At 37.0% G+C, this 12,655-nt stretch overlaps 1 protein-coding gene across 1 annotated transcript; it reads right to left on the minus strand.

Annotated features, from left to right (window-relative positions):
* Positions 1–4,337: 4,337 nt before the first annotated feature.
* On the minus strand, positions 4,338–12,528 carry mutyh (mutY DNA glycosylase). Its single transcript, XM_049587719.1, has 15 exons — positions 12,327–12,528; positions 11,074–11,204; positions 9,924–9,963; positions 9,531–9,604; positions 9,393–9,434; positions 9,228–9,299; positions 9,007–9,120; positions 8,813–8,910; positions 7,488–7,632; positions 7,220–7,307; positions 6,956–7,138; positions 5,537–5,682; positions 5,288–5,437; positions 4,912–4,962; positions 4,338–4,811 (listed from the first exon to the last, which is right to left on the minus strand). The coding sequence occupies exons 1-15, from the start codon at positions 12,430–12,432 to the stop codon at positions 4,668–4,670; spliced, it is 1,584 nt and encodes a 527-aa protein (XP_049443676.1). The 5' UTR covers positions 12,433–12,528; the 3' UTR covers positions 4,338–4,667.
* Between the last annotated feature and the right edge of the window lie 127 nt (positions 12,529–12,655).

The raw sequence follows: 12,655 nt of genomic DNA on the forward strand, positions 1-12,655 counted from the left end.
AGTCAAGTCCTGTAGGGTTTAGTGCAGGGATACTTAACTTGCTCTTCCACTTTTGCAAAATGACAGCAGGCTTAGGGCCAGGTAGTAAAATGTTATGAATATACTTATCAGATAAAATGAATATACAAGACTAATCCAGTCGCAGCTGGAGTGGACACTGAGGATATGCTCAGTCTGGGCACCGGGCCTGGGTTTGTCACCAAGTTCACCAGCCGCGACACGGATTTGATGCTTATCTATTCGCGGTATTACGGTACGGATGGTTAGAGACCCCCGTTTTTCCCATTGATATACCAAATAAACAGTGCATTGTATTGCACATTATATGAATTTAAATTACAATATATTTTTTTTACTGTACTTTTTTTTAAATAAAAAAAAGGAGCTCCAAATTCAAAAACAACAAAAAATGTGTTTTACCTGTCTCTAAACAAAATGCTTTTTATAACTTATTAATGGATTCTTGTTCTAGGTGACCCCCACTATGATCATCACTTTTCATGCAATTTTACTGCATAGTTTGAGAAATTTAAAAAGGTAAAATCTGCTCAAAATACAACATAAAAGTTTCCTCATATTAAATATTAATTAAAAATAAGCCTTCAAAAAGGTTACATAAATCTTTCAATGGATTCTTGTTCTAGGTGACCTCCAACTATATCCACATTTTATTATTATTTTTTACTTTATTAATCCCCAAGGGGGAAATTCAGTGTTTCAATTTTGATGCAATTTTACTGTATAGTTTGAGAAAAGGTAACGTCTGCTTAAGTTTCCTCTTATCAAATATTAATTCAAAAACATAGGCTACGTCATAGGTTACATACATCTTACAATGGATTCTTGTTCTAGGTGCCCCCCACTATGTCCATGTCAATTTTAATAAAATTTTACTGTATAATTTTTGAAATTTAAAAAGGAAAAGCCTGTTAAGAGTACCCTAGAATATAATCATAATTTGCTCATATTAAAATATTAACTTAAAATAATCTTTCATAGGTTACATAAATCTTACAATGGAGTCTTGTTCTGAGTGACCCCCACTATGTCCATCAACTTTCATACAATTTTACTGTATAATTCATGAGAATACAATACAATACAAAATTTCTTAATATTAAATATCTATTAAAAATAAGTCATCATAGGTTACATAAATCTTTCATAGGATTCCTGTTTCTGGGTGACCCCCACTATGTCTATGTGAATTTTGATGCAATTTTACTGTATAGTTTGAGAAATTTAAAAGGTAAAATCTGCTCAAATGACTTGACAAGAAACATATTGTATATAAATAAAATAAATTTGCCAATTTCCTTTTGAGTTTTCTGTGCACTGTTTATATACCTAATTCTCTGTGACAATAAGGTTCAATTTTATAGAGCATATAAAACCAACAGTTTATAATGCTAACATGTCTTCCCTGTCCTCAAGTAAGTCATGTTGTGTTCTCTAGCATTCTTTCTGTAGAATACTTTTAATATAACTGTCATATATAATATTTTAGTTATGCCAGGCCTATGTAAAGACACATGTACAGATTGAGAGAGCAAATACAATAACAACATCTTTCAGCCTATGTGAATTTCATATTTTACAGTGTCTTCTTACTGCTTAGTGTTTTAAAGTGGTCCGTCACATTTGTTCTTAGGCCTCCTTTTACATTATTGTTTTGTGGATTTTTCTTTTTTCCAGACACAACCTACTTTTGTCTACAAGAGGACAGTCCCAGCAATATAACTTAAATAACATATATAACATCAACATTAACACAACAATTTGAGCGGACTTTACCTTTAAATTTCTAATAAACTATAGTAAAATTGTATGTAAATTGATATGGACATAGTGGGGGTCACCTATACAAGAATCAATTGAAAGATTTATGTTAACCTATGAAGGATTTTTAAAATTAATATTTAATATGAGAAAATTATGATTATACTATAGGGTAATTTGAGCAGACTTTACCTTTAAACTTCTTATAAAGTATGCAGTAAAATTACATTAAAGTGGATATAGACATAGTGGGGGTCACCTAGAACAATAATCTTTTGAAAGATTTGTATAACCTATGAAGGATTATTTTGAAGTTAATATTTAATATTAGGAAACTTTGTATGTATTGTATTTCTAGCAGGCTTTACCTTTACATTTCTTATAGACTATACAGTAAAACTGCATCAAATTTGATGAAGACATAGTGGGGGTCACATAGAACAAGAACCAATTGAAAGATTTATGTAACCTATGAAGGTTTTTTTTTTAATTAATATTTAATATGAGCAAATTATAATTATATTAAGTGGCTTGGCTGGACTCACTTGACCGCAGTGATTTTTTATGCTTATCAGCACTGTGTAAAGTTATTGCCAATGCTCACATAGCACTTTCTGTTATTCAGTAATAGCCCTGTGTTCTCCCACTGACAAGGACGGGATGCTTTTATTTCGAAAAACCAATACACAATATCCGGTCACACATAGTAAACGCGACCGTAATCAGCAGTATAATTAACAAACTTAACGACATGCACTTCGTATTCCTGCTCAAACACAGAGCACCTGACAGCAGTAACAACACGTAACACAAGAAAACACATGTGCTGAAGTTGACATATCTCTGACATGCTGAATGCATGTGTGAAGCTGGATCTAATTAGCATATTCATCCCGCACCTAAACTCTAAATTATCATCCACCTCTGCCGTCAGAAATCCTCCACAGCTGCACATCAACACCGGTAGACACAACACCACAGGCAATATAAACAACAATATTCACTTTCAATTCAGCACAAACCGCTGTGAAGAGTAATAAAAGTTACTGCACTGCAAACCTCTGGTGCATCTCTCCACTGACTCTCTGAGGCACCTGGTGACACACTGATTTGAGAAAGTGCTCACCTTCACACAGGTAGAACGTTGCATGTCCAGTCTTCATCTCAGGTAAGTTTCCACTTCACAGTTTCAGAATCCATCACAGGTTGGTGTCCATTCAACTGTTCAGTGTCCATTAAAGATACGTTTCCATTCATCTTTTTAACACGCCACACCTAACACGGTCAAAAAACCGTTTGCTTCCCCAGTGACACACCTGCAACTCATCACCTGCACCTCATCCGAATCACCTGCGTTTCCCTACTCTAGTGCGCCACCCCGTGTACAAACAACAAAACTGCATCTATTTACATGTAGTCACCATGAAACACAAATAATGTTACTGTGGCTCCAACATAGCCCTAAAAATAATATCCAGATATTTCAGGTATTTTTGCGGTAACGATATTCATGACATTATGACTAATTAGTTAAAACAAATTAGATAATTAAATAAAATAGGACTGCAACAAAATAAGTGATATAGTTTTACAGTTTGCCTTCAAATATTCAGTAAAAACATAACAAAAATGATCTCTCATTTCTTTAGTTTGTGAACAACAGCAGCAACTCCAAAAAAATCCTAAATGATTGAGTTGGTTTTTTTGTCACCTGGACCTTTAAGCTCTGCTAATTCTAGCTTTCAAGCTAGATTTTGGCGAGGGAACAACTGGCATGAGCATTTTCGAAGGGGTTGTTTCCACCAAATGTTTTGTCTCTTACAATCAATGTACTCCTTCAAATTAAAGCTGTATATTGTCTTTTTCAGTGGCGTAAGGTAGTTACGTGGGTGTTAGTGGGTTTGCCTTATTTAGGCCATGTATGGAAAATAGCACCATTTTTGTTTTAATGTGAGTTGTTCTTTGAACACGGGCGTATTTCCAGGTGGCAGTCGGGCCCCTCCACCAGATGGGCCCCAGAGCAACTGCACTGCCTGCACTGTCTATATTTACGCCCCTGGTCTTTTTAAAGAAAAGGACTACCAGCCTATTTGGGTAACAATGAATCGCCCAACACGTGTGTAGGTACAGAACAAATTAAAACAGGATTATTGTGGAAATCAAAATGATAACTAGGAAATCAAATAATTAGTAGTATTAACTGTAAAATCAGAAACCAAAGTATAAATGTATGTGGTTCCTTACATCTAATATTGACATAGTCTTCAACTAGCCCATAAACTTAAACGGCATATTCAAAATTCCTGAAATTCAGTAATGACTTGGTTTTTGTGCTACCCAAAGATTTTCAGTGGCTCATCTGGCCACCCCTGTGAAAACATTCTGGGGTGCCACTGACAAGTTGTGTTCACTATGTTTTGCTCACTTTCTCCATGTTAAAAAAATAGGTATTAAATCTTGATTGGAGGATGAACAGCAGATCAAATTGCCATGTCTTGTGTCTGTTTTATTATAAGTACCATAAAAGCTGAAAGTTACTTTCTCTACACTTTTTGTCCACTAACATTACACTTTTATTGTGGTTATAAACATGACAAGAATCGTACATGCTGCTTGTAAAAGACGTAGACTAGTTACAATATAGTGATAAAAACATTATCTGCAATGAGGTCATTACAAATCAAACTACACTGTTGATTCACTAAAAGTCCCGACAGGAACATCACAGGAGCAATATCGTTTTTTAAAATGTGCATTTTTTTAAGAATTTAAAAACTGATCTTGTTAAAATAATTTGATTGGACCACAGTAATACCTTGATGTGGCAACACACTGTGATGCTTTGGCAGTAAGGCACATGTGTATGACTTTGACACACAACAATATTATCAAGATTCCTTTTTAACGCTGTTGAAGAAGGAGCTGAGGGAGAGCTGTCTGCTGCTGCTGTGAGCTGCACTCAGTTTGGGTTTTTTGGAAGTCTGTGGTCTCTTGTTGCTCTTTGTGCCGCTGTGCTTCTGTATTTTTCCATCCTATATGAGACATGAAGAGACAAATGATGAAGGTGTGATCTGTCATTAGTATATCATCATAGAATAAGGTAAATTATATAATATACAGAAGGATTCTCACCTTAGAGGTTTGTTCTTTTTGACTGTCTACAGAGTCGCACAACTTCACAATCTGCAGGAGAATTAAATATGTTGATCCCATTTATTCAGACGACACATGAGCAGATGTGGACACTCACTCGCTTACTTCTGCTGTCAAAACTGTCTTATACAAACTCAACAACTGCACCTGCCCTTCACACTTTCTTCATATTTAAAGACTTAAAATCACTGAGAACCTGTAATGTGACACAGGTTAACTGTACAAGTGTCTCTACACACCAGAGGTACATGTAGAAAAATACACTGCTGCTGCAAAAGCATGCTTTCTGTTCTCTCCTGGTGCTGCCTAGGACTTCAGCAAAGTTTCACACACGCTGTGTAAACAAAATAAAAACCTTTTTCATTCCCGTGGACACAGCCGCCTCCTGCAGAGCAGACCTGGTGAGCCACTGTGCATTTTCAGTCTGTGTTAGTGTGTCAGCTTCCTTCAAACACACACTGTGAACCATGTACGTCTGGTGGATGTGGGAGAAGATGTGAACCACCTGCAAACAGCCAATCAGTGATGCGTAAGAAGGCTGCAGAAAGGGTTTATTTACATATGAAAGTGTGTGTGACAGATGGGTGGTAAACATCAGGCTTACCTCTCCCACATACTGGACGAGGCTTTCCGTCAGAGGGGTTCCCAGTATCCCGCTGATCTGAGCACACAGCGCCCTCTTCTGTTTCATCTCAGAGCTCTTCTCCTCTTGCAGAAGACTCGGAAACTCCCACAAGCCTGCCAGCAAACCTTTAAACGCAAACGCACATGCACAAGATTAACTGGAGCTTTCTTTTTTTTTTGTTTTAATTAATTTTGCATTTTGAGTCACATTTTTAACAATAGTAATAGTAATAAACTTAATTTATAAAGCATTTTTCCAGACAAAGAAACAATGTGCTAAACATGGTTGTACAAGGATTTAAAACAGCAAGATTTAGGCAAATAAAATCCGGCAATTTAAGTAATACAGAAAGTAAATGGGGGGGGGGAATGAAAAGAAAAGAACCATAACAATACAGATAAATAGGCTACCAACAATAAAAAAAGTGATGTTGGCAATTAAGTACCCTGAAGAAAACACTGAGGTAAATAAATTAATTATAATCATAATTATTAGAATAATTATTTTTTCATTATAATTAGATTATTAGACAAAAATAAAAGAGTAAAATACCCAGTGTCAATATAAGACGAGAATAATAATAATTATTATATTAGTTTTTTTATTTGTTTGTTTTGTTTTTAAATGCATTTCAGCAGTGGTAGAAAAAAATTATCTTCAGTAAAAGTAGCAATATTATAGAATAAAAAGTAAAAGCTCTGCAATCAAATTACTACTTAAGTAAAAGTACAAACGTATCAGCATCAAAATATACTTAAAATATTCATAATGAAGACTGTTGGACTCAGAATAAATTACTGTATTATAAGTGTTGATACATTTATGTGTTCATCACTTAAATGTTACAGCTGGTAAAGGTGAAGCTTATTTTAATTACTTTATATACTGATGAATACTTGTGAATTTCCCCCCAGGATTATTATTTTTTTTTTTAATCTGTAATAATACATTCGATTTTTTGTTGTTGATTGTATTATCAATCTGAATCTGCAAAGGACCTGGAAACTTATGTTTTCAAGTCACTGTAGTGGAGTAAAAAGTACAATATTTGCTCTCTGAAGTGACGAGAAGTAGAAGTACTTGAGTTAAGTTTCTTTTCACTGCTGCATTTCTGTATTTAATATTCTTCAAAGTTTGCTTGACTTAGAGTAAAATGACAATAAAAAATCAAAATAAACTCTGACGGCATAAAAGCTGCAGAGTTATTGAAGTCTATTAGAATAATGGACCTATGAATCACTGCTCACTTCCCCAATTCATTCCACAATTCAAATAAGGAAGTGAAAACAAAACAGCATTTCAATCTGATTATCAGGCTGGAGACGACTTCCTTTTGCAGCCAACTCTTGACCACCACATACAGATCCCTGACCAGTGGCACACACTGCGAGCACTGACCTTTGTTCGGCCTCTGTGTGAGCAGGTATTCATCCTCTCCCTCCTTGCCAGGTCTCGTCACCACACAGGTCAGAGTTCGCTCCACTCGAGGCGCCTTCTTCGCCGGCTTTCTGGGGAAGTTCTGAACTCCCAACTCATCGTCCCAGGGCTCCATGGGACACAGTGGACACGTCCCACTGTTCACTGAGAGAGTAAAAAGTGCTTTAATTGAATGTCATGACTATATGGAGGTCTGAAGGAGAGAAGAGGAGTCAGGACACTTACTACAGTCTTCTATATCAGGCAGGGTGGATGACTTCCTGTCTAGCTTCCCCAAGAGCTTCCTGGAGTTTGTCTCTTGTTTGACTTGAACCTACACATACACACGCTGTGTTAACCATCATGTACACTGAGAAATAAACAAATCCCACCCTTTTCACTACGATCTAAAGTATTAATCTGTTTTAGCACGTCTGCATTTACAGCCCAAAGCAAAGCACTACCCAAAACCATTGCTTACTAGCACTACTTTAGCACATGGGACATTTTTTACCTTGCGGAAAGAGTGGCAGTGAGCCTGTACGGGACACTGGCTGCACAGTGGTCCTTTTGGGGTGCAGACTCGTGCTCCCAGCTCCATCATGGCTTGGTTAAAGTCCCCGGGTCTCTCAGGGTCCACCAGTGTGTTGGCTAGACTCCTGAAATTGATCAGAAAAAAATAACTCAAAAACTGGAATCACAGCATATTCATTTAAGCAATTCATCCCCCCCTGAATGAATGGATCTTAGGACTTTATTTCTTAGCTGAAACTTTAAAACCACATTAATACCATTTTACAAAAACTGGCTTTGGTATTAAATATTTCTTTTTTTCAGTGCTGCGATCACATGAAACGCTGATGTTTCTTTTCACAGTAAAGAGAGCATATTTGGACTTGGATTGGACTGTGGCAACTAAAAAATGTCTTTCAGATTCCCTAACCCCGTCCAGTTTTCTGTTTTATATCTTTAAGGAATATTTCTCTTTTGTTTTAAACAGAGGAATATCCCTCAAAGATTTCTTTTATATCTTAATATTTTAAAGGAATACTTCAGTCCCCAATTGAAAATGTGTGTATCTCAGCTCATGGCACGTTGAATTCATGAAGAAAACATTTTTCTCGCATGCCTCCACAGTGAACGCACAATCAAGAATAGAGAAAATTTCTTGATGCATTGAAGTCATTGGGGTTAGTTAGTTTGTGTTGTTGTATGACTTTGTTGAATCCAAATTAACCCTTTAACACAAATGTCACACAAAAACTACTGATCAAGGCAGTGGTAGACCAGCAGCTCCCGTGTTCAGTGAGGTAAAATTACTGTTTTTTTGTCAACATTATCTGGCTTTGAAGAGAGCACAGATTAAGTTTAACTTTCTGTTGAGTTCCTCATTGGAAAGAGGTGTCTGTTTGGGAGGTACTGAGCATACAACTGGATAAATCAGACCTGGATTATACTGCACGTTTTATAAGAGTTTGTGACTATGACTTCAATTCAACAAAATTTCCCCTTTGTTGGGATTCTTTCTTTATCAAACACGTGCCAAAAACATCATTCATTAATTAAAAAAAAAACATGAAATAAGTTATTGATATACACATGACTAGTGCAACAATTGTAACAGTGTGTTTATGAAAGCCAATGAAAACTGTATGCAGAGTTCGTAACTGACCATTACAGAGATGTGTTTGGGTGTCCGGCAGACATTTATGTTTATTGCATGCAGAACTTACAAAGGCAGGTAACAAATACAACAACAGCATCACAGTAACATTCAGAGACATTAAAGTAGGTGCTGGGATCAAAACCAAGGATATCAGTTTGAAGTGTTAATCTCACCAAAGTGCCTCTGTTACTGCAGGACTTGTGCTGTCAGCACCAATGGCCCTCAGGCGACACAGCACCCGGATCAAATTGCCATCCACGGCTCCAGTAACCTAGGCGACAGAGATCTTTTCAGTCATCAGTGATAAACAAGGCAGTGCAGCTATCAAGTGTGGCCCCACAATTTTTCCTCGCCCACAGAAACACACCTGACCCAGTGCAATAGAGCCTATAGCTGCAGCAGTGTAGCGTCCCACTCCAGGTAGCTGTTTCAGAAGGCCGTCGACTGTTCGAGGTATCTGCCCTTTAAGCTCTGACACCACCTGCAACAGACCAGTGATACAATGAACACTCTGCACCTTCATATTTCATAAGTGACTGTTTAGCACAATTACATCTTTGCTCTGAGCCACAAGATCACAACACAGACCTTTTGAGCTCCTTCATGCAGTCTTCTTCCTCTGGAGTAGTAGCCAAGACCCGCCCACATCTGGTTTACTTCCTACACAGAAATTAAATCAATAAATTTAGTCTGAAATCAATACAATTTTAAAACCAGCCTCATCTTCAGAGACACTGCTTTTGTAGTGATCACCTCTAGTGTAGCAGCTGCGAGATCCTGCACCGTGGGCCAACGCTGGAATACAAGAAGAGTTTAAATTGGTGCAATATATTGATTACATTATATACTGCAAGGACTCCAGTGTGATGAACAACTCTCAACTACACCCACCTTCATCCATTTGTTGTAGTAATCTATTACTGTGGCCACTTGGGTCTGTTGCAGCATGATTTCTGAAACCCACACTGAAAAAAATGAGAGAAAACAGTTTAATGGAGAGTGTTTACAGCAGTTAATGATGTGTAATTATGACAAGAAAAGTGGAAAAACAACACGCACATCTTACCCCGTATGAGGGTGGGTGCTGGACCAAAAAAGTTATCATGTAAAAAACAAGTAAAGTCAACCCATGTCGGCTCTTCCTCAGATGCTTATAAGCATCTGAGGAAGAGCCGACATAGCTCAAAACGTCATGCTATAAATAAATCACACTTGATTGGAGCTTTTTTGGTGTGCGGACTTTACTTGTTTTTTACTAATTATGACAAGAAAACATCTTCTTACCTGCATACGTTCTAATGTTGAGGTCTGACTCTGTCACAGCCTGTAAAATAAATACAAGGAGCCTTTTAGGATACCACATTGAATGATGCATTTTATTATTGAGTAAAAATAAATGCAAAATTAAAGCAATTTCAAGGAATTCGTGCTGAAAACCAGATGAGAATACTGTCTAAAAAAGCCAAGGCATAACAGGAAAGACTTTAGTAGAAATACGGTCAGATATTATCATTATGAAATTAAGATTAACCACACATTATTATTGCAATATTCAATTGGGCCAATACAAAAAGGTTATGAATTTTATTTAATTTTATCTTGATTTTTAATCAGTATGTTGTGTTGCTCCCATTTCGTCTAAGTGTGACACATCACATTATCTTACACTATCTTTTTTATTTTTCCCATTTAAATGGATGTGTCACTGGTGCGTCGATCAATTTAATTAACAGGAGAGAGTGAAATGGGGGAGTGAGAGAGAGTTGGGGGATGACATGCAGCAAATGGTCGCGAGCCGGAGTCGAACCCACGACCGCTGCAGCGAGGCATCACCTCTGTATATGGGGCGCTGCCACAACCCATACGTTACCGACACCCCATAAAATGAATTTTTGAATAATTTTGTTAATAAATATTTCATGAGTAATAGCTGGTTGTCATTTCATATTAGTAAATAAAAACAAACATTTATGTTGTTATAAGAGTGGTAACACACATTATAGAGTCTATTCTGCACAACTATAAATACAGGTGTACCTTGAGATTTTGGCATGCCCTTTGGTGTGCCTTGGGTACAAAAAGTTTGAAAACCACTAACCTAAATTCATTTACTGTGACTTTGTAATCCCTGTTTTTGTTGTTTTACTTTTAGGATCTGTACAGTGACAAAATAAGAGATTAAATGCACTAATTGGTGCACCAAATGTGGTATGATAGAAATGTCAGTGATAAAAGCATCATTATCCAAATGGGAAAAAAATAACAGGTTTCCTGTACAATGCTATATCCTCACCTCTGAACAAAACTTGCAACAACACCTCCTATACTTTCATAATGAAACATAACAAAGGTTTGTCTCTGACAAACAAATACTTGGATTAATAAAAGACAACATTTCTTGTCAAAACCAGAAAAAACTTTAAAAATTCTTTACCAGAGTCCTCCATGGCAGCTCTCTCTTTTCCTTGTCGTACCAGCGGAGGAGCTGAGAGCGCAGCAGCACCACATCAGCAGGATCAGGGAAAGTGTGGTATGTGGATGGTGAGGAGGCATTCGAGGTTTCCTCTGGGCAAACAAAAACATTAGTTTCATTTACACAAAGCAGACTTTTAATAAGGCAAATGTCACTGATATTCAAGCAAGTAACTGATAACTGATACAGATATATCCACTTTTTCCCAACCTTATTTTAAGTGATCATCATGTCTCTTCTGTAGTGGAATTAACATCATATTATGCATGTCTACTCTTACTATGATGGCCCACCAGAAGATGGAGACATGAAATACAGCGCTTTTCAATGTATGTAATATTTATTCATTGTGCAAAATAAGAAAAAGCATGTTGGCTGATTCTGATAGTTAATTTTAAAGCCGATATCAGCCATTACAGATGATGTACCTGTATTCTCGTGCATCCCTACACTATAAATGGGCTACAGACAAAAGTGCGGACAAAAATGGAGGCCAATATTGGACAGAGAGATGTGGATGAAGTCTGTCTGTCTGAAGTCTCATTATTTCAGGTTTTTTTTCAAACAGAAATGTTAGTTTTCTACAGCTGTGCTTTAGTTTTTTGTGTTAGAGTGTTAGAACATTTTGAAGAAAAAAAAAATTCACTTTAAAACCACAAATGTTATTAATATATAATATCAGTGTGTAGTTGGTGTTTTGTGTGCTTATTCTAATGATGTTTTTTTAAATACTTTACTGATACAAAAGCACAATTTTTTAAAAAGAGTTTTGCAATTAGTGTTTGCTTTAGCAAGACATGCATGTTTTGCTGATTTTGAGTAAGGATTTGTGGCTATATGTTCAAAAATAGTGCCGAAGCAATAAGAGAAAAATCTGCAATGTCTAATTTCCGAGGCTGTATACTTCCAAAATCAGTTGAATGAAAATCTTTGTCACACTGTTTCAAACACAATTGCAGAAATGTAACGTCAACATCGGAATGCCAGTATGTAATGTCTGTGAGTGTCTGTTGAACAGGATAACATTACGCCATGCATGTGTTGCTTTAATTGTGTCAATCTTCCATAAATCTCGTGCAGACTGCAGGATGTTTGCAGAAAGTCATTGACACATGTTGGTTCGAATTCACTATCATATTAATATGCACAATATTCAAAGTGTCTGTGTCTGTCTTTTAACATAGTAAGTTAAATAACATGATCATGTCTGCTACCTTGTTTCACAGCTGTGTTTGACCTCTTCCGCTTTGTCTTCGCGGTCTCCACCATCTCCAGTCCGGCTCTCTTTCCTTTAACCATCGCTGAACGCAGCCTGCTCATATCCAAACACCATGTGTGGAGACTTATATCAATTCTCTGCAGAGCACAAGCTCTTCTGTTTACTTCACGGATTCATTTCAGCTCCCGCCACGTTCAGGGCGGACTGCCGCTGCTCGTCCAATCCGCTGGAGGGAAGCAGCGGAAGTGCGTAGACGTCATCTCCGGTGGGCGGTCAAAAAATAAAATTAGGTAACTGCGGTGTGTGCGGTTGTGCAACGAAAAA

This window comes from Epinephelus fuscoguttatus, linkage group LG10 (genome assembly GCF_011397635.1).
Source record: "Epinephelus fuscoguttatus linkage group LG10, E.fuscoguttatus.final_Chr_v1".
Lineage (NCBI taxonomy): Eukaryota > Metazoa > Chordata > Actinopteri > Perciformes > Serranidae > Epinephelus > Epinephelus fuscoguttatus.

Bases quoted from the DNA above. Each gene is read 5' to 3' on its own strand.
- mutyh (XM_049587719.1), bottom strand. From the start codon at position 12,432: ATGAGCAGGCTGCGTTCAGCGATGGTTAAAGGAAAGAGAGCCGGACTG. The intron at 9,121-9,227 runs GTCTGTGTTGTG...GGTCTGTTGCAG, and splicing joins TGCATGAAGGAGCTCAAAAG to GTGGTGTCAGAGCTTAAAGG. The intron at 7,633-8,812 runs GTGAGATTAACA...GATCAATTTCAG, and splicing joins GCAGTAACAGAGGCACTTTG to GAGTCTAGCCAACACACTGG.